We start from the raw sequence: 22,822 nt of genomic DNA on the forward strand, positions 1-22,822 counted from the left end.
AAGACAAGACCTCTCCCTATGACTTCACCACATCTTCAAGAGTATACTCTTGGGCTGGGGAGATAGCTCAGTCGGTAGAGTGCTTGCCTTGCATGCACAAGGCCCTGGGTTCAATCCCCAGCACCACAAAAAAAAAAAAAAGGAAAAGAAAGAAAAAACAGTATACTCTTGGAATACTTGGGTTAGCAGCATTTCCAGAAATGGGAGTCCAAAAGTTAAATATAGGAACTAAATTATATAAAAACTGGAAGTGACAGGTCAGGGATCAAGGAAGAGAATGAGCAACTCTGAACTTTGATGATACCTGTAATTAGGAGTTTGAGACTAAAACAATGAAGAATAAGAAAGCCCTGCCTGGCAATCTAGACTTTGTGGATAATTCTCAACGTTTTCTAGTAGATAACAGGTACTAGCCCTTAAAGTCCACTTCATCTTTTGCTTTCTAAATGTCATTTCAAATCACTAAATATCACTCTAATACTTGACAAAATCTAAATGAAGCTAGCAAGATGCTTCTTTAGAAATTAAAAACTAGTCAGGCACAGTGGTGCATCCCTGTAATCCCAGTGACTCAGAAGGCTGAGGCAGAAAGATCCTAAGTTTGAGGCCAGCCTCAGCAACTTAGTGAGGCCCTAAGCAACTTAACAAGACCCTATCTTGAAATTAAAAATGGCAGGGGATATAGCTCTGTGATAGACCACCCCTGGGTTCAATCCCCAATTACACACAGACATACAGAGAGAGAGAGAGAGAGAGAGAGAAAGAGAGAGAGAGAGAGAGAGAGACAGAGGGGGCTAGAAATCTGAAATCTGATCTCTACTCCTATGATTTTATGTACAGGTTGGCCTCCACCTCCATCCTATTCTTTAAGGAACTCAATTAAATGCAAATGTCCTTAAAAGGAGAATGTCAGGCTACCTAGCGCTAACCACCAATATAATACGCTGGAAGCGGGAAGAAGACTCATTCCCAGAAAAAGATAATCCATCCCAGCTCCTATGGGAGTCACCTCCCCACAGCCAGGGGCAGCCCCAAGGGTAGCAAGAAAACCTTCACAGAAAATAAGTCCTCAGCAGGAGATCTCCATTAATGCAGTCCCTGCTAGTAACCCTGAAACCCCTCTCCCCAAAACTCAGGCAATCAGACTGATCATCTTCCTGTCCCCTAGTCTGCTCCATCCCAAGGCAAAGGCAGATGTCCCTATCAGGAAATCCCTGCATCCAGATACACTAGTGTCTAGGCCCTTTAAACAGAGAATGGAAAAGAGAAGTCTTGTTTTCCCTAATAGTTATAAAGTCCTAGCCTTCGAATGACACAGGGTACTTTCCAACAAGGCTACCCCTCCCTGCTCACACCAGCCCTCCATCCTGTTTCTAGACCTCACCCATGCTACTCCCCTCATATACACACCACACACTGAGGAATGGAGGGAAGTTCTAGGAGTAGCTTGGCAAGGTTGGGCCCAGTGTTAAGACAATGGTCTGCACCCTAAATGTAATGAATAAGTGCCAGACTTCTTCTGGTGCTGGGAATTGAACCCAGGGCCTTGTGCATGCAAGGCAATACTCTATTAACTTGCTATACACCCAGTCCCCAAATGCCAGACTTCTAACACACTTTGAGGTCCACACCCCCAGAGCCAGCAAGTGGCAGAGAGATACACAGGTTAGAAATCAGATGCAATAGGGATGAGAGAAGATTACTATGGCTTACAAAAGCCAGTTTACAGGAAATAATGTATACTTCACAGGAGCAAGATAGTAAAAATCTACCCAAAGCAGTTAATTACTTAGAACAATGATCATTTGGATGTGTAAATTCTAGAATTTTCCTTATTTCAGTCACTACTTAAATCCCAGCATATGTGGTTTGACTTGCTTGTCTTCAGTATATCATAAAGGCCTTAAAACATCTCTCACAGGTTCAAAAGTTCTAAGAGTTCAAGGATCCAGGAGACAATAAACAACACCCTCATTACTCTTCTGAAAAATTCTTCCAATCCTCCAATTTTCCATTTTTCAAATAGCACATAAGCCAAATTTTATTCTAAAGTTGAACTCTCTGGCTTATAAAATATATCATCCCTCAAAATGCTATATGAATGAATTAAGACATCATAAACCATAATTAACATTATATCTACCAAAAAGTAATAGAATATACTAGGGGAAAGAGTAGTTAAATTACTCCAAGAATTAAATTAGAAGACAGCAACAAAAAGAACTTTTGATTTGAAGTTACAAAATCCCAAGTAGTCACTGGATATTGAATCCCTAATATCAGAGAATTACAATCTGAGTTTTCAGGGTTTCAAAGGACCATCCTATATTATCCAAGAGTAAAACTGACACCATATTCTTGAACTACCTCAGAATGAATTAGAATTTAGTGGCTTTTTTTTAAATCACAGTGCACTTCAAAAATAGCAGAATGAGAAATATCCAATTACAATGATAATGCTTCCTTCAATACCTCTTTTCATAAATAAAACAATTAACTCCATGAGAACATTCCTAGGGCATGTGAAATCTTTTCTGTGGCAGACAATGTTTTTTGTAAATTATCACCCATTATCTTTCCCCTGTGCACATTGCTAAGCACCATCTTCAAATTTTAAGTGTCTCTTCTTTCTTGCTCTTTTTTTAAGTTTATCATCAGAAAGAATAGAGGCTTCAGGCATACACAAACTAGTATGAACTTCACTGATTCTCTCAGGATAGCCAGAAAATAGGGCAAGGAAAAAAACCCAAGATCTTGGGGGTAAATTGCTACCTGATAATCTATGCATTTTTAAATGCTGCTACAAAAAAATGCACACATCCTCAGGAACTAAGTCTACTAACCTCTACAATCAATGTGATACATGGTTTATCCAATCTTGACAAAAATCCTCTGGATCACCAATGGTATGTTCATCCACTCGTACATACGCAATTGTATAAAGAATCTATTATTTAGAACACCAAAAAAAAATACAATTAAAAGATTTATACGCATAGCTATCATTTTTTTTTTAAAGTAAGCACTTTTCATTTTTTGCTAAAATCTTTAATGCCCTGTTTTGCAAACTCAGAATGAAAGGTAAAAAATATAGTGATTACCAGGTTTGGGGAAGAATAAAGAATATGTCCATAAACAGAATTTACTGAGAAAACACTAATGCTTGAAAAAATACACTGATAATTATTCAATGAAGGCTAAAAAAATCTCCAATACCAATACAACATATATTTTATCATATGTGTATATATATCACAAACACATTAAAACCTTACATTAAAATTTTGAAAGTATTAGTATATGCACATTAATAGGACATTACAACTGAGAACATAAAAGAGTAATCTTCATAACCTTAGTAACTTATAACTCACCACCCAGCACTCCCTTCTCATCTCCTTCCCTGGATCTTCTCATCCCTACGTGTCTGGCCCCCAAACAGCTATCCTCTAACCAATCTATCCATTCCTATGGTTCCATCATCATTTCCACACTCTCCCCAGCCTCAGAACCAAGTTCCCACACATCTGCAATCCATGGATCAAACACTATGCCAAGTTCTTATTACGAATTCTCTCTTCCCATTCTTATAATAATACTGTGTGACTGGTTTGGTAGTTGTCCTATTTTACAGATGAGAAAGCCAAGGCCCAGAAATTAGGTACATTCCCTTATTCTTCCATCATACAGTCTCTTAATTTAGACTCCTGGATTCATCTCTGACTCATCCCTCTCTTTAAAAACCCTCATCTACTCTGGCCCTTGATAAGTTTCGTTCCTTTGGCCACTGCCATGCTCTCCTAATCAGTCCTATGGCTCTTGGTCTCTGAATCCTTTCAATCAACATTACCCCACTGCCTCCTGCTATCCTTATAAAGCAAATCTACTCCCATTACACTCCTACTTAGGAGCCTTTGACAGATCTCCACTGTATACAGAACAAAGTCCAAACTAGTTGTGCTGGAATTTGTACAACACAATAGTACCAACCTATCTTCTCCAGCATCATCTGCTATTGCCCCCACACCAAAAATATTAATAGTAATTTATAGAAAACTTTATTGTTTATATTTGTTTATATTAATCCTAGTAACACTATGAGTGTTTCTTGGTATCCCAATTTTATGAGAAAGAAACTGAGACCCAGGAAGGTAAGGTAACTTGCTCAAGATTCCAGATCAAAAAAGTAGCATGGGCCTCATCTCAGACTCTGAAGTTTACCTCCTTTCCTACTTCTTCACATAGTGGTAATATTCCCATTCCCTTCCTATCAGACTTACTTAGCTTTTTCTGAAAATGCACAATACTTTCCCACCTCTACGTCCCAGTTCAAGGTACTGTTGCTTTACCCTGGAATGTTATAATCATTCTTTGAGGTTTCCAAGGATCTATGTTGGGCATTTTTCCTATCATGATTTGTATTAGTTATTTATGTTGATATATAAATCTGTCTCTAATTATAATCCCTCTGAGGACAGGATCATAAATTATTTTATCAATTTTAAAAGTCTGCTTACTCAATTGGAAAATGTGCAGGTAAAACATGCCACATAAGATGGCAAGCACGAGGGCAGAGACTTGGCCAAGTCTGAAAGACCAGCAACTGGATCAAACCATCTGAGCAAGCTGGCAGTGCCTACAATTTTAACATCTATCTTCTGAACAAGGCCAGTGTCCCAATGCCAACTATTCTCATTGACATTGGTATTTTTTAAATACGACAGTTTACTGAAAGTGTAATTCAAAACAGAATAGGGTAGAAGTGAAAAATTGGAAAGGAAGTTGACTAAAAAATAAAAATACCATTGTCATTTTCCATCTTAACCTTACTGTTTGGTTAAGTAAACAAAACGTAAATGATACAGGCTTGGTTTATTAGCCTTTCCACATAGATCAGCTCAGTAGCATGTATGTTCACCATTAAAGGGATCATCTCTTTGGGGCTTTTTGAGGTAGGACCCTAGTAGCACATTCAGTACACACACAGTTCCTAAATCTCATCCTCTAAAAAGAGTCACTGGGATTCCTGGCACTGGTAGAGGCTCTCTCAGAAGGTATCTTACATGGTGATTATCTGACCAACTTGTGCAACTCAAGTTTCCCCTGGCTATGTCAAATGGTCAAATTTAATAATATATGCTTTAAGATTACAGGCGTTGCTCTTTCATGAGTTGTCTTTATCCCAATGAAGAACAGATTCTAAGGACACCTTATAATTATAAAGCCCAGAATATGAAACCACTAAGCAGCTACCAGGTGAAAAGTCTCAAATACTTCCTTCCTTCTGTCAGAAATCTCTGCCTAGTGCTGAAATATAACTATAATGTCAACTTTTCCAAGAACTAACAGAGGACTACCCTAGAAGAAAAACTAGCCACCTGCCCTGCCTAAATTTTATTTCATTTGCAAATACGACTCTAAAAATAAACAAAACTACAGAAAGATCTTACATAACAAACTAGATCTCAGAACTACCTTTAACCGTCTGAATGAATTATTCTCTTTTTTGGCATATTTTATCAAAAAATTTATTATGTTCTGTTAAGCAAACATCAAAACTGCCATATTTTATACATTATAGGAGATTTTTTTTCTAGATACCAGCAAGTCATTAAAAAAAAAAATCTACGCATATCTTGTTACAGACTATATATTTTCCCTTGCAGGAAGATTAATACAATGGTAGAGCACAATTTTTTTTTTTCGGTGCTGGGGATCAAACCCAGGGCCTTGTGCTTGCAAGGCAAGCACTCTACCGACTGAGCTATCTCCCCAGCCCAGGAGAGCACAATTAACATTAACTTTGGAATGACAGAATTTGAGTTTAAGCTCTGACTATAATGAGGGTAGCTCCACCATCAAGTCAATAACAGAATTAGGGTTGTTATGAGGGTTCAATCAGTGGATAGGTGCAAAGCAATTAGAATATATGGTAACCCCTCAATAAACATTACTTTTACCATTGTTCTATTGTAATCATCTGATTTATAGTGAAAATTATGTCAGATCTGTGACAGAATCAGAAATTCTAACAAGTCTCAACCCAAGATTATCCTGCCTATCTACCTTTTGGCAACTTTCATGTTTAATGATACTACCAGAAATGTTTAATAAAACTAAAATAACTAATTAAATAAAGTAAATAAAAGAAACCAAATAGTGAATTCTACTTCTCAGGAGCTCCTGCAAAGCATGGCGGCAGATATAACTGAAAGGAGCTATGAACTGAAAAAAGGGACTACTTATTGCCACTGAACTGTATACCTAGAAATGGTTAAGATGGTAAATTTTATATTAGATGTATTTTTCTGGAATTTAAAAAAAAAAGCAAAAAAGAATTTTTTAATAAAAAATTGGAAAGAAAAATGGACAGACATGATAGTGCTAGTCAACTGTCAACAGTAGAATCTATGAATATTCACTTTCAGTTTTTCTGTTTGAAGAGTTTCACAATAAAATATTACAAGAAGAAAACAATGCTGGCACCCAGAGGTTTGCTTCTATTATCATCTACTAGTCAGAAATAATAGCAACCTGGGTGCAGTGGCATATACCTGTAATCTCAGCACTTAGAAGGCTGAGGTGGGAGGACTAGTTGAGCCCAGGTTTGGGAGACAAACGTGGGAACATATCAAGATCCCACCTCAAAAAAAAAAAATAATAATAGCACATATTCAGATAATTACCTCTATTATAGCCATCCTGAAACTAAAAACACTTTATTTGTAATTTCTTTTTTTTTTTTTTTTCTTTTTTTTTTTTTTTTTGCAGTACTGGGGATCGAACTCAGGGCCTTGTGCTTGCGAGGCAAGCACTCTACCAGCTGAGCTATCTCCCCAGCCCTATTTGGAATTTCTTAACCAGTGTGTGTGTGTGTATATCTACATACATATATACATATTTACATACACACACAGATATTATGGTTTCAAGTTAGGTTATTCTAAGGTACCATTGCCAAGTATTTAATCTCTCCTGAAGAAATGCAGAAACCAAGGCAAGAGATTTCTGTGCCCAATTACTGATCAAACAAAACAGTGGAAAGGTTAGAATTTCAGTATTGGAAAATCAACCCAGGGCTTCCCACAGGCTGAGCCAAGCACTCTACCACAGAGATACATCCCTTCTCTTTTCTTTGAGACGAGTTCTTACAAAATTGCCCCAGTTGGCCTTGAACTTCTATCCTACTGTCCTGTCCCACAAGTAGCTGGGATTACAGGCAAACTGAGACTACAGGCGAGAGACACCACATCAGGCCAAAGGCTAGAATTGGATTATCTGTTCCTAACTTCTCCATTAGCTGCTAAAGCCAGTAAATCCCTTAACAAGAAGTACTACCAGCATCTTGACACACACCCAATATACAGGAGCAAACTGAGTATATACTAAATATATGCTGAATAAATACCTCAGCAACTTTAAAATAATATCCAATTCTAAAATAATATCCAATTCTTCCTCTCATTCTGTTTCCCATGCCTACTGGTAATTAAGATTTTCAACATATTTAATGCTCACAACAGAAACTTGGACATTATGTAGTACACCAATTTTTTTTTTAGTTGTATGTGGACACAATATCTTTATTTGTAATTTTATGTGGTGCTGAGGATCAAACCCAATGCCTCACACCTGCAAGGCAAGTGCTCTACCACTGAGTTAGTCCCAGCCCACCAATTTTTTTTTTTTTTTTTTTTAAATCAAACCACTCACATCCATTAGGAAGGTTCTACTCAGAATACAGAGAATAACAAATATTGGCCAGGCTATGGAGAAACTGGAGCCCTTATGCAATATTGATGGGATTGTAAAATGGTATAGCCATTGTAAAAAACTGTACGGCAGGGCTTGGAGATGTAGCTCAGAGTCAAGAGCTTGCCTAGCATGGACAATGCCCTGGATTCGATCCCCAGCACCTCAAAAAGGAAAGGGGGGAAAAAACACCAATATGGTGCGCCTCAAAAATTAAAAAAAGAATTAACACATGATCCAGCAATTCCACTGGGGTATATACCAAAAAGAATTGAAAGTTGATTCTCAAAGAGATACTTGTACATCCATGTTCACAGCAGTATTATTCATAATAGTTAAAATTTGGAAACAACCCCAAGTGTCCCTAGAGATGAGTGGATAAGAAAACGTGATATATGCATACAAGGGAATATTATTCAACCTTCAAAAGGAAATTCGGACACATGCCACGACATGGATGAACCTAAATGAAATATACCAATCACAAAAAGACAAATACTGAATGATACCATTTAATGAGATAACTGCGGTAGTCAAAAATAAGAAAGACAGAAAGTAGGATGGTGGTTGCCAGAGGTTAGGGAAAGGAAGGAATGGAGGGTTGCTAATTAATGAGTACAGAATTTCAGTTTTACAAATGCAAAGAGTCCTGAGATGAATGGTGGTGATGGTTGCACAACATGAATGCACTTATACCACAGAATTGTACACTAAAAAAAATGGTTAAGATGTTAAATTTTATGTCTTGTGTATTTTACCACAATAAAAATAACGAAAAATAAAATCAGAGAACTGATGTCCTCAGGAAGCCTGCTGGGGCTCCCTAAGGACTGATTAACATGCCATCAACTTGTGGCTATTAACCCATGTCAACCTCTAACCACTCCATGAGACCTTGTCTCCTCACACTCTCCATCCTGTCCAGGACTACACCAAGTATTTACTTCGGCTTCAAAAAGAGCAAACAGTACTCCTGTTCCACCAGTTCTGTGTCAAAGCAGCAAGGAACTTAATCTCTGTAAACCTGCCTCCTCTTTAAAACAAGGATAATTCCCACCTACCTGCCTCACAAGGTTGTTATGAGGGCAAAAGTGAGATCATGTATATAAAAGTAGCTTTAAGCTGCCAAGCACCAAAGAAACACAAATTAAGTTTATAACTACCTTCATATGGAAATCCAGAAGGAGCTTCTAACAACATAAGCTTCACAAATACAAGCTTGCAACACCTCGCCCATGCTTCCATTTAAAACCCACATCATCTCCAAATGACACCTTTCTTGTTTTTGTCATAAACTGAAGGGCAGGCAGCATGGGAAGGGGGACAAATAACCTAAAGCATTTTAACTAACCAACCACCAAAAACGCAATCAAAAATTACCCTGCAAGTCCTATGAAAGTTGAATATTCATGACCAGCGTGGGCCTGCGACACCCAGGGACTACACTTCCCACAAAGCACTGAAGCGAACCGGGGCGGCGGGCGGGGCGGCCTGGGATTCAGGGTGACCACCGCTCTCCATGAGCGCGGATCGCGGTCCCCCGGAAAGCTGCAACGCTCAGGGCCGAGGGTGCTCGGGTTCTCCTTCCTGACAGCGCTGTCACCGTGGTTTCTCTGGGGCTAGCAGGGCGGCCCTCTCGGCCCTCCGGCCCCCTCGGCTTCTCCTAAGGGTCACCGCCTCTCCGTGACCTTTCGGCTGATTTCTAGGGTGTCACAGAAAGGCACCTTCTCCCCGGCCTGAAAGCTCCATTTCCAGAACTCGCACAACAGTCGGGACCGGGGGAGGGGGAGAGGCACGGCAGGGTCAGATGGACGGTCGGGCGCTGCCCCACACCCCGGGCTCGGGCCTCCTGCCAGCCCCGGAACGGCGGGCAGGGGGCCGGTCTCCCCCGACGCCCGAGCCGGGGCGGATCTCGGGCAGAGGTGGCTCCGCCCGGGGCTCTGGTTTCAATTTCGCAACGTGACGGTGCAAACCTGAGGCCTACAAACGCCGGCGGCGGCGTCCCGCGCCCCGCCCGCCCGCCCGCCAGGCCCGAGCGCCCCAGCCCCCCGCACGACGCGGCCGCCGTCCGCCGGCCCGGCCCGGCCCGGCGCCCCGCGAGCGCGCCCCAGCCCTCCGGCCTGGTCCCGGCCGCCGCCCCCCGGCCTGCGCGGCGCCGGTTCGGGCTCGCAGCCGCAGGCTCGGCCGTGGCACTTACTCAGCTCGTCCTGGGAGGCGGAGGCGGCGGCCGCAGCCATGTTGCGCCGGGGAGGGATTGAGGGAGGGGCGGGAGGGGGAGGGCGCGGACGGGCGGCGCGGGGGGCTCGCGGCTCCCGGTGCGGCAGGGGCCCGGAGCCGCCTGCGGTCACTCGCGCCGGCCGCGCAGCGCCCACGAGGCCCGCCCGCCGCCGCCTGCGTCCTCGGCGCTGCGAGCGTCGCTCTCACCGCCCCCCGCGAGCTCGCGACTCGGGCGCTCCCGCAGCTTCGCGCTTCTGCGGAGCCGTGGCCGCCACCTCCGCCCGTGCGGCCGACTGCCCGCGCGCCCGGCCCGCGCGGCGGCTCTGCGGCTCCGCTCCGCGCCGCGCTCGCCCGACTCACGCCGGTTTTATATTTAGAAAGAGCTGAGCCATCCTCCCAGCGGCCCCCCCGCCGGGCCCCTCGCGCGCCCGCCCGCCCTCGCTCGCTCGCTCGCGGCTCGTCCTGCCCACCTGCCGCCGCCCGCCCCGCCGGCGCTCCCCACGCGGAGCCGGCACGCGGCGGCCCGGCCTAGCCGCCCCGCCACTCGCGGAGCAGCCTTCCGCGGCCCGGGCTCTGGCCGGACGCGCGGGCCTCTGACCTGAGTCCGAGCCGGTCTCCATGCCCGGGATACTGCGCAGGGCGCCGCGATGAGGTGGGCGCCAAAGAGCGAGGTGTCCCGCTGGCCGGGCCTGAGGAGCCGCGAGCTGCAGTCGGTGAGGAGCTGGGCCGGGCCGCCGGGCCAGGGGAGACTCTCGAGGCGGGGCCGAAGCTCGGGTTTTAAAGGTCTGTTGCTGTCACGTTGGCTGGGCCCGACCTGAAGAAACACGCCTGTCCAGAGGAAGAGACGTGGACTCGGGAAAGTAGAGCCGGGTTCGGAGTCGGCGGGAGGAAGCCCCGCCCTGCGCCTCCCGCCGAACTTCTCGGCCCCGGCGCTGACTCAGTCCCGGGCGAGCCCGGCGCCGCGGACGGCCGCGCAGGCCGCGGGAGGCGTGTGGTGCGGATGCCGGTGGGAACCCGGGCTGCGGAGAGAGGGAAATTCGCCGAGCCCTGCGAAAAGTTAAGAGTTCCAGGTGAACTGTATGCGCTTCTATGAGCCATTAAATGTTTGATGATACGTTCTTCTTGGCAACCTGAGTGATTTATTTTCGATATCGATTAACTTTTTTCCTTCAGTGTGTCCATGAGGTCATGCACACTTGCAAAATTGAATTCAAATTCAGGGATTGCATAATTGCTGTACTTAAGTGATAGGCACTGTCATAACAAATTAGGTCCAAGATCAGATACTGTTCTTTTTTTATAAGAGGAAGAAATCAAGATCCTAAGTGAATTGGAATAGCATTCATTCCTAAAAGCGGAAATCTCTAAATCCCTAATTGATGTCTTGAAAATGGAATATGTCATTCCAGATGTAACATAAAGTACAAGATACTTACATAACACTGAAGATATTCTCATTTCCTTGTTTTTATGGCAAAAAATTTACATTATCTTTGTAAAGAATGCAAAGATTAGGAATATCATAAAATTACAAATGAAAGAGCCCTTCAGTCCCAGCCCCACCATCTCCCAAAACATATTTATGGAAAATAGAGTTACATGAGCATCCTACAAGAACTTTATGCACACATTAGATGCAGCCCCATTTACAGCTTTGATGGAGTCTGGATCCTGTATCAGTTTTCCCCATGTCTCCATAAACATTTTCCCTGTTAATTTTTAAAACTACAATACTGAGCCCTGTGTGTTGGCCCAAGCCTGTAATCCCAGTGACTCAGGAGACTAAGGCAGGAGGAAGGCAAGTTCCAGGCCCGCCTTAGCAATTTAGCCAGACACTAAGCAACTTAATGAGACCCTGTCTCAAAATTTTTAAAAAAGGCTGGGAATGTGGCTCAGTGGAAAGCTCCTCTTTTTTAATGCTTCTGATTACTACTATTTAAAGCTCTAAACTTTCTTAGTTACTTCTCCCTTCAAACTTATAGCATATTTTTCCTATTAAATAGCTTCATAGTCATAGAAAGTGTTTTAGGTTTGAATAACAGCTTTGAGATACCTTCTATCTAGAATTCAGCTTTCAAAAACAGACAAGGGCTAGGGGTAGCTCAATGGTACAGCTCCAGCCTAACATGCGTGAGACACTAGCTTTGATCCCAAACACCAAGAAAAAAAAGTAAAAACATAGATGAGAAATTGGGGTGAGGGGCAAATGGGGACCAGAAAAGAGGCCACTGAGAAATAAGATATCACAAAATTCAAGAACTAAAAATTTAGGTCTTACCAGACACGGTGGTGCACACCTGTAATCCTAGTGACTTGGAGGGCTGAGGCAGAAGGATGGCAAGTTCCAGGCCAGCCTCAGCAACTTAGTGAGCCCCTTTTAATAATTAAAAAGGGCTGGAGATGTGACTCAGTGGTTGAGGGCACCAGTAGTAAAAAAGAAATAGTAAAATTAACTGGACATGATGGTGCACCCCTCTAATGGGGATACTGAAGCAAAAAGATCACAAGTTTAAGGTCAACATGGACTAGTTAGACCCTTTCTCAAAATTCTTAGAAAATGTTAAAGGACTGGGAGTATAGTTCAGGGCAGAGTACTCACCTAGTATATTCAAGACCCTGGGTTCAAACTAGCAAGAAAGAAGGAAGGAAGGAAAGAAGTAAAATTATGTCTTACTGTATTAGTATCAAAAAACCAAGCAAGCCAGCCACAAGCCTGATGCTTGTAGTCGCAGCTACTCAGAAGGTGGAGGTAGAAGGATTGTTTGAGCCCAGGAATTCCAGGTCAGCATGGGTGATATATAGGACCCTGACTCTTAAAAAGTATTAAAAAGAATACTGTGTTAAATCCCCAGCACCACCAAAAAAAAAAAAAAAAGAAAGAAAAGAAGAAAGCATGGAGTATATTTTAACAAGCTTTTCACCTGCGGTGGTTAAAATAAACAATTTTAGGTGACTAAAAGGATCAATCTTCAACTATCAAGAAAATTAAATTATCCCAATTGATTCAATTATCCATTCCCAAAGAGTTCCAGACCAGCCAAAATTCCCTATAAATAAGTCTCATATGTTACTTGTTTTGGTTGCTAAAAAAGTCAGGGACTGAGTCCAACTTGCCCACATAATTCACACTTAGTATCATTATCATTATTTTTTTTTAGTCATTTGTTCATTTAATACATATTTCACTACACATAAAACCCCAACACACTTCAAGACGCTCCCCTTTTTAAAATCGCACTCAGAAACATCAATGTCTAACCAAGGTAGAAAATCCTTGCATTGTTTGACTTTAATCCATGTGAATTTTGACTATATTTTAGATCCTCATGTCCAGTGTTTCAAGTGTTTTCTGGTCCGTGTGTCCTCTCCTAAGTATCACTTGTTCCACTCTTCATCTAAATCCCAGAGATGGCAATTAATGCTTTTCAAAGCACTTTTAAGTTCTTTCCAATGTGTTTGTCTTTCAGACATTGCCAATTGATTCCCAATCTTGGGCAAAATCCACTTTATTTTTCCTCTCAAATATCACTGGACAAATGGTATGCCTTTACTCCATGTACAGAGAAACAACATGTATCCCATTTGTTTACAATTAAAAAATTTTTTAAAAATATCATTGGAAAAAAAGGCAAAAAGCCGACCTGGTCCAATATGAAATGAAATCATGCCTGTTAGAGTGTAAAACAGTCTTCCCTCTTTTGCAATTTTATCCCTGTACCTGAATATCCTTTCTCCTCTGACTTCCTTTAGACAGTGACTTCAAAGTTTCTTATTCATGTGACCCTAAGCACTTTGATTAACAGTGCAACCTATTCATGCATTTATAGGTTGGCATTTAAAATTTTCCTCTTAACTTGAATAATTGAAAACTTTTGACAACAAATTCTATTCTAAATATTATCATTTTAAAATCAAGTCTCTTTTAGCTGTGAGATGGCACATGTCTAATCCCAGTGACTCTGGAGGCTAAGGCAGGAAGATTGCAAGTTTGAGGTCATCCTTGACAAATTAGCAAAATTTTATCTCAAAAACCTGGGAATACAGCTTAGCAGTAAAATGTCCCTGGGTTTAATACCAGCACTGCAAAAAATTTTTTTTTTAATAAAGACCCTCTTATCACTTTTTTTAAATACATTATTTTGGTTGTTGATGGACTTTTATTTTCTTCATTTATATGCAGTGCTGAGAATCGAACCCAGTGCCTCACACATGCTAGGCAAGTGCTCTACCACTGAGCCACAACCCTAACACCCCTCATATACATTTTTAAAATGTATCTTACATGTAGTTATTTTCCAAAATAAGATATTGTTTTGGGCTGGGAATGTAGCACAGTGGTAGAGCACTTGACTAGTATGGTCTAAGCCCTGGATTTGATCTCTGGCACTCAAAAAAAGAAAAAAAGATTGACTTGACAGTCACCATCATCTTTAAAAAAAAAAAAAAATACATGAACAAGTACTTAATGGTCAGAAATTTTACATAATTGAATTTTCTCCTCGAACTTGTATTTCAATCTCACTTCTACAATAATTTGTACTAATGCAATGTAGTTGTTGTTGTTATTGTTTGGGTTGGGTTGGGTTTGGTATTTTTGTGCTAAGGATCAATCCCAGGGACTCACACATGCTAAACATATGATCTACCACTGAACTATACCCACAGCCTAAAACAAAACAGAGTTAACCTTAAAAGTTTTATTGTTCACTTTCTCATCATTTTCTCCATGAAAAGCATATATACAAATTAAAATATTTAAAATTATTTCTATGACCATTTAAAAAACTATTTTAGATTGAGCAATCATAATTAGTATACAATTTGTCAAAACAATATATGTACATTTTTTAGGCTTCAGTCTATTAGGGACTAACATTTTTATATTACAAGTTTTGGGAGTTATTAAACATAAAATTTTATTGGCCCTAAGCATGGTCATGCACCTGTAATCCTAGCTACTCAGAAGGTTGAGGCAGGCAGACCACAAATTCAAGACCAGCCTGAGCAATTCAGCGAGATCCTGTTTCAAAATAAAAAAATAAGAAGGACTAGAAATGTGGCTCAGTGGTAGAGTGCCTCTGTGTTCAACCCCTAGTTCTGCAAACAAACAAAACAAAAATGTGTTGGCAATGCATCTCTTACTGAAAAGGATAGGGCTTTCCACACACAAGAAAGATGGCCAGTCATAGTCATTCCTTATTACCTAAAGTGATATTTTAAATCATAGCAAATCGTCTCTTTGATGGTAGTCTTGGAGTTTTCACTGTAGGAGCAATGAAACAGATGCGAGATGGCTGGGAGGTATGACTTAATTTGGAAAGCTGAAGAAAAACCATTGTGAAATAGGACACATTATTGTTAAAGGTGACCTTAGGCAAATTAATTTGAAGAAAGACTATGCATAAACTAGAGATGATTTGTCCTAATATTATCCAGGCCTACATAGCCTAAGAAAATCTTCATATACTCCCAGAGAATTCTGTGTACTCCAGAATAATGTACCTTCCATACTTGCTCTTCTCATCCTGTTCTGTCCCATTCTCTCCTTAAAAATATTAACCTACCTGATTCTTTTGCATTTGTTCTCATAGTCAACCTCAACCTACTGGACCCCCCTGAAACTAATCACTTGAGGATCCACCTGTTGCAAACTCTGGTGGACACTTACTAATTACCGCTATAGTTTAGATTTGAAATGTTCTTCAAAGGTCCATGCGTTGAGGGCTCCCCCACTTGCCTGCACTATTAGGAGGTGGCAGAATCTTTAAGACCTGGGACCTAGTCAGGGGTCCTCAGGTCATTGGGAGCATACCCTGGGGGAAGAGTGGGAATCCATCCCCTTTCTCTCTCTCTCTCTCTCTCTCTCTCTCTCTCTCTCTCTCTCTCTCTCTCTCTCTCTCTCTCTCTCTCTCTCTCCTCCCTTTCTCTCCCCATGAAGTGAGCAGATAACTGTACCACATGATCCCCACTATGATGTCTTGCCTCACCTCAGAACCAACCAGTCATGGACTGAAACCTCAGAAACCATGAACCAAAAATAAATCTTTCCTCTTTTCAAGTTTATGCATTCTCAGTTATCTGTTACAGTAATAGACCACTTACTAACTTAATTATCTATACTGCTTTCTCTTTCTCTACCACTTTTTAAAAATCAGTATTTCCTGGAACTGGGGGTATAGCTCAGTGGTAGAAAGTGTGAGGTATGAGACCCCAGGTTCAATCCCCAGCACCAAAGAAAAGAAAAATCTTTATGACTTTGGATTCCAAGCACAAACCATTCTACTTATTCTTTCTTTCCAATCTATGATCCCTCCTCTTTGATTACTAAATGACTTGAATTTCTTTCTTCAGTTAAATCTCTTGGACATCTTTACTAAGATGTCCAATTTATACTTCACACTCAATTTGTTCCCAACGGAATTTAACTTTTTTTTTCAAATCTGTTTTCTGTATCCCTCAGATTGTGTAGAATCAGCATCAAGTGAATCAAGCCAGGGATCTGGGAGTAGCATACAACTCCCTCCTCTCCTTCACCTTTACTCCCTGTCCACGAGAGTCACTGAATACTATCGGGATTTGCATTCTGATAACTATAGAAGAACAATGGAGAAGAGATTAACTCTCAGAGCAAAGATAGTATTTAAGTTTCAAATGTATGCATGCTATAGCTTCTTTAATGCTTAATAAGAAGCAAAAGAGAACAGTTTTAAGTAGTTGGCCTTTCTCATTCATGCTATGATGAATTCAATAGCCTTCACGGGTATATATTATGTGAGCTCTTTTGTCAGAAGAGTGTTTAACTGATCATTCTCATCCTGGGGATAGTAGGTCACCTGACACAATTGATTTCTTCAAAAGAGTCAGGATTGAAGATAGAGTTGGTGGATTTAGCTTGGATCTCATGTCCATCCTGTGAAGTGAAGTTTGAACTATTAACACAAGAAGAGGGATGAGAAAGCTGAACGATTAGGCAAACCATAAATACCACATCTCACGAGTCTGAACAGCAAATATTCATTCTGCTTAACATAGTTCTGAATTGTCACTTCGTCTCTGTGTCTCAGCAAATATTCATTCTGCTTAACATAGTTCTGAATTGTCACTTCGTCTCTGTGTCTCACCACAGTTCACCTCCTTTAAGACATTTTTTTTTTTTTTGGTGGTGCTGGGGATTGAACCCAGGGCCTTGTGCGTGCTAGGCAAGCACCCTACCAACTGAGCTCTATCCCTAGCCCCTACTTTAAGACATCTTTTGGAAAAATGTTCTCAGTCTAATCCCTTGCATTCTGGCTTCTGCCTTTTTTAACTTCACCCTAATGAAGATCACCACTATGCCTCTAAAGTTTGCCAGTGATCACTCATATTAAATTTAGCGGTTTTTAAAGATAGCTTAGTCTTGCTGACATCTATCAAACATGAAATATTCTATTTTTAATATTTTTATTAGTGTGTTATAATTATCTATAATAGTGGAATTCATTGTTACATATTTGAACCATGCACACAATATAACAATATGATTCGTCAATTTCATTTCACAGCACCTCCCTTATTTCTTATAATTCCATTCTCTCATCATCCTTGACTTATTTTCCTCCTGTTTTGGTAAAATCTCCTGGAATTGTACAATTCCTCCAGGATACCAATTGTCTTAGTTTGTTTGGGCTTCTGTAACAGAATGCCTTAGACTGAACGGCTTATGAACAATGGAAATTTATTTCTCACAGTTCTGGAACACGGGAAGTCTAAAATCAAGACATGGCAGATTTAGGGTCTAGCAGGAGCCTGCTTCCTGATTCATCAAGAGCAAACTTCTCACCATGTCCTCACATGGTGGGAGGGCTGAGGGGGTTCTTCAGAGTGTCTTTTATAAGGCCTTTTGCTATGTTATGAATGTATCCCCCAAAGATCATGTCTTAGAACTTAACGTCATCAGGGTAGAATCCCCATGTTTGAAAACTGGTAGCTATGTAAGAAGAAAGAGAGAGAGATCAGAGGATACACACACACACTCCTTGCCAAGTGACGCCCTACGCTACTTTGGGACTCCGCCAGCAAAAAGGTTGTCACCAGATACAGCTCTTTGACCTTGAACCAAAATAAATCTCTCTGGTATTTGTTTTAGTAACAGAAAATGGACTAAGACAGGAGACAATTAGAACTAGATGAGATCATGAGGGTGGAGTCTCCATAATGACATTAGCGCCTACATAAGAGGAGGAAGAGAGCCCTGAGCTGGCACACTTGCTCTGTCTTTTCATGTGACACCCTCTGCCATGTTATGATGCAACAAAAAGACCTTCTCTAGGTGTGGGACAGATGTTAGCACCATGCCCTTGGACTTCCCAACCTCTGGAGGAATAAGTCAAATAAACCTCTCTCTCTCTCTCTCTCTGTCTCTCTCTCTCTCTCTCTCTCTCTCTATATATATACACACATATATATATTATAATATATATTATTATATTATATATTATATATTAATAATATATATATTATATAAATATATATATATATTTTTTTGTGGTGCTGGGGATTTGAACCCAGGGCCTTATGCTTGCCATGCAAGCACTCTACCAACTGAGCTATATCCCCAGCCCACCTCTATTCTCATTACCCAGTCTTAGGTATTTTGTTAGAATAACAGAAAGCAGAGTACAAGCATGAATCAGTCATGATGGCAGAACTCTCGTAACATAATCACTTACCAAAGGCCCTACTGCCACATACCACCACATAGGGGGAAAGGATTTCAACATATTAATTGTGGGAAAACACAAACATTCAGTCCATAGCAAATATGTGCAAGCAATATTTCTTTTCAGAAGAACAAGTAGCTTAAAAAAAATAGTTCCCGGGGCTGGGGTTGTGGCTCAGTGATAGAGAGCTTGCCTAGCATGTGTGAGGCACTGGGTTTGATTCTCAACACTGCATATAAATAAATAAAATAAAGGTCTATCAACACCTAAAAGAGCATGAGAGCCCTTTCCACTATATAAGGACAGAGTAAAGATCCCCATCTATGAGAAAGTGGGCCTTCATCGATCCCAAATCTGCCATTACCTTGAACTTGTATTTCCCCACCTCCATAACTGTGAGGAAAAGATTTTTTTGTTTAGAAACTGCCCAATCCATGGCATTTTGTTATAGCAGCTCAAATAGACTAAGAGGATGCATGAATTAAAGTTCGGACGCTGCTGCCATAAGGAAGAAGAATGGATGTGACATAGGCAATACAACAGGCGTCCACCAAAACACCATATTCACCTTCATCATTATCCATGTTTGTAAGCCCTGGCTGTGCTACAGCCACCACTGCTTGTCGCTATGGATGTGATTCTAAAATCTGAATGAATACGGGAAGCCCATTTTATAATGTGAGTATACATTGGCCTTATTTTTTTTTTTTTTTATTTTTTAATGGGTGCTGGGGATCAAACCCAGGGCCTTGTGCGTGCAAGGCAAGCACTCTACCGACTGAGCTATCTCCCCAGTTCCTATATTGGCCTTTATGAGACAGCATGAGTAGTGACTTAGAGATTCAGGCTTTGGCACTAATCCTCTTTGCCTGGATTTCAATAGTGGCCCAACTACTTGTAAGCTGGGTGACCTTGGGAAAGTTACTCAACTCCTCTGTGTTTTGGTTTCCTCATCTATAAAGCATAGGTAGTGGGGCTGGTCTAGAGCAGTTCCCTACCATGTGCAAGACCCTGGGTCCAATGCCTATCACTGCAAAAACCACAACAATAAAAATACATGTCATCATCATGCCTACTTCATAGAATTATAGGAGTTTCAGCATTAAGTATATATTTGTTCCATTCATCTCCCTGTTTTCTTTTTTATATTTTATTTTATTTTATTTCATTGTGTGTGTGTTTGGTTCTAGAGATTGAACCCAGGGCCTCTGAAATACTAGGTAAGCATTTGACCACTGAGCTACATCTCCATCCAGCCCTGGCTGCTTTTCAAAGAGAATTACACATTACTGGGTCACTCACCTTCAACTTTGCTTCCCAGAGAACCTAGAAACACCAAGTCCTATGTTTCAGAGGTTTTCTTTCTTGCTTCTGCTGATATAAAAATCAGTTTTCTGGGACCTGGTAAGTCTTTTATCTCTCATCTATCATCCCTATTACCCACAAAATCCCATTGCTATAATCTCCTCTTAAGTTCTCATGTCTTTGTGAGTCTATGCTTTTAAAATTCCTTCACAAACCCCAGACATGGTGGTGCACATTGCAATTCCTACAACTTGGCAGGTTGAGGCAATAGAATCATAAGTTCAAGGCTAGCCTTGGCAATTTAAAAAGAACCTGTCTCAATATAAAACAAATAAAATAACAAGGACTGGGGATGTAGCTCAGTGGTAGAGTGGCAGTGTGACTACCTGTCACAGTGCACAGTAGTACTACCAGTAACCCCAAGTTCTCTGAATGCCTAAGTGAGAGAATGGTGAATTCAAGGATAGCCTGAGCAGTATAGTAAGACTCTGCCTCAAAAGAAGTGAAGGAAAAACAACAACAAAAAAAACTTTACTGTCATAGTGAATTTTAAAGAAAAGGAAAAAAGTATACGGTTGTCTTAGCTTTCTGTTACTGTAACAAAATACCTGCAAGAACCAACTTAGAAAGAGGAAATGTTTATTTTAGCTTACTGTTTTGGAGACATTAGTCCCTGGCCACTGGACCCATTGTTTCCGGGTCTGTGACAAGGCAATACATCATGGTGGGAATGTGTAGCAGAGGAAGATTTTCACCTGATGGTAGATGGGAAGCAAAGAGAGAGAAACAGGCTAGAGTTCCAATATCCCCTTCAAAGACATGCCCTTAGTGGCTCTGACTTCCTCCCACTAGGCACTACCTCCAAAATAGTGGCATGTGCTGAGAACCAAGCCCTTGACAAATGGGCCTTTGGGGGGCATTCGAGAGCTGAACTACGGCAATGTTATCTTCAATCCTCCATCTTTCCTCCTCATGTTGTTATTTATAATTTCCCTCTTTATGCCCAAGTTTTCAATGATGAATGCTAAACAATAGCTTACCTGACCTGGCTACCATTTACTTTTGCCACTTCTTGTTTGCTGTTTGTTCTCTGTTCTAGGCGCTCCTGAAAAAGGGAGGCTAGGAGGTAAATGTTGGGGGCTTACGTATATCTGAAAACATCACCAATCTACATTAAAATGCCCAGGATGGTTAGGAAAGAATTCTTGGTTGGAAATAAGTTCCCCTCCTAATTTTGAAGATACTGTTCAGTTTTTTCTACCTTCCAGTCCACTGACATGTCATTTTATGATATTTTCTTTGTATTTCACCTCCCCTTTCTCTCCCTTTCTCTCCCCAGCAACCTGTGTGCTTGCGCTATCTCCCTCTCTCTCCCTCTCTCTCTCTCTCTCTCTCTCTTTCACACACACACACACACACACACACACCCTTAGGCTATCCTCTACTCCATTATGCTTAGTTTCATTTATATGACTGGGCACTCAATGCACCTATCAATTTCTGGAAAGTGTTCTCAATTTTTTTACAAATAATTCCTTTTACTATTTTTGAAACTGCTATTATTCAGTTGATAGACCTCCTAGGTTAACCATTTAACATTTTTGTCTTTTCACTTTGATTCCTCATGTATTCGTCTTCTAGTCTCTTTCAAAGGGATTAACTAGGCTGGGGAGATAGCTCAGTCGGTAAAGTGCTTGCCTCCCGAACACAAGGCCCTGGGTTTGATCCCCAGCACCACAAAAACACAAAACAAAAAAAAGGATTAACCAACTTAATTATTTTTCAACCCTGTCAATGTGTTTAAATTCCTGCAGTTGGTCAGGCACAGTAGAGTATACCTATAATACAAAATATTTAGGAGACTGGAACAAGAGAACTTCAAGTTTGAGGCAAGCCTAGGCAATCTAACATGACCCTGTCTCAAAATAAAATTTAAAAGGGCTGATGTTGGTGGGGTGCAATGGCATGTATCTGTAATCTCAGCAACTCAGGAGGCTAAATCAGGAGGATCCCAAGTTGAGGCCAGCCCTGGATAATTAGCAAGGCTCTAAGCAACTCAGCAAAATAAAACATAAAAAGGGTTGGGAAGGTGGCTCAGTGGTAAAGCACCTCTGAATTCCATTCCCAGTACCAAAAAAAGGGAGGGGAAGAAAAAGGCTGGTTTTGGGCAGGGTGGTGGTGCATGCCTGTAATCTCAGCTACTCAGGAGAACGAGGCAGGAGAATCACCAGTTAGAGGCCAGCCTGGGGAACTTAGGGAGATCCTGTCTCAAAATAAAATTAAAAGGGCTTAGAGGGTGTAGTGGCACATGCTTGCAATCCAGCTTCTCAGGAGACTGAGGCAGGAAGATGGAAAGTTCGAGTCCAGCCTGAACGACTTAGCAAGACGCTGTTTCAAACAAAAAATAAGAGTTAAGGATGTATGCAACTCAGCATGGCTAGGTTTAATCCCCAGTATATCTTCCTCTCCTCCCCCCAACCTCCCTCTCTCTCTCTCTATCTCTCTCTCTCTCTCTCTCTCTCTCTCTCTGTCTCTGTCACACACACACACACACACACACACACACACACACACACACACACACACCCCGCACACACAAAAGGCCTGCGGTGTAACTCAGGAGTCCGGTGCTTATCTGGTGATTCACAGCACCATCAAAAAAAAAAAAAAAAATCTTACAATTTCATTTTAATTTCTCTAATTGTTTCATTTTTAATAGTGCCTTGTAGCTGGAGGTATGACTCAGTGGCAGAGCACTTGCCTAGCACACTCAGGGCCCTGGGTTTCTTCCCCAGTACTATAGAAAATAGAAAAGAAAAGAAAAGAGTGTCCTGCAATTTCCCTGTGGA

At 41.4% G+C, this 22,822-nt stretch overlaps 1 protein-coding gene across 4 annotated transcripts in view; it reads right to left on the minus strand.

The window, feature by feature from the left end:
* ECPAS (Ecm29 proteasome adaptor and scaffold) overlaps positions 1-11,041 on the minus strand; it is a 116,909-nt gene extending 105,868 nt beyond the window's left edge. Inside the window, exons 1-2 of one of the 4 annotated variants that reach the window (XM_079112552.1) lie at positions 10,568-11,041; positions 2,844-2,947 (exon numbers count right to left, since the gene is read on the minus strand). In XM_079112552.1, coding sequence (XP_078968678.1) covers positions 2,844-2,865 — 22 coding nt within the window. In that variant the 5' untranslated portion in view covers positions 2,866-2,947; positions 10,568-11,041. Of the gene's footprint in view, positions 1-2,843; positions 2,948-9,949; positions 10,491-10,567 lie in introns of those variants that run through there. The other 3 variants (XM_079112551.1, XM_079112553.1, XM_079112550.1) reach the window with 3 other exon arrangements.
* Between the last annotated feature and the right edge of the window lie 11,781 nt (positions 11,042-22,822).

The sequence above is a fragment of the Sciurus vulgaris genome, assembly GCF_902686455.1.
Source record: "Sciurus vulgaris genome assembly, chromosome: 15".
NCBI classification, from domain to species: Eukaryota; Metazoa; Chordata; class Mammalia; order Rodentia; family Sciuridae; genus Sciurus; species Sciurus vulgaris.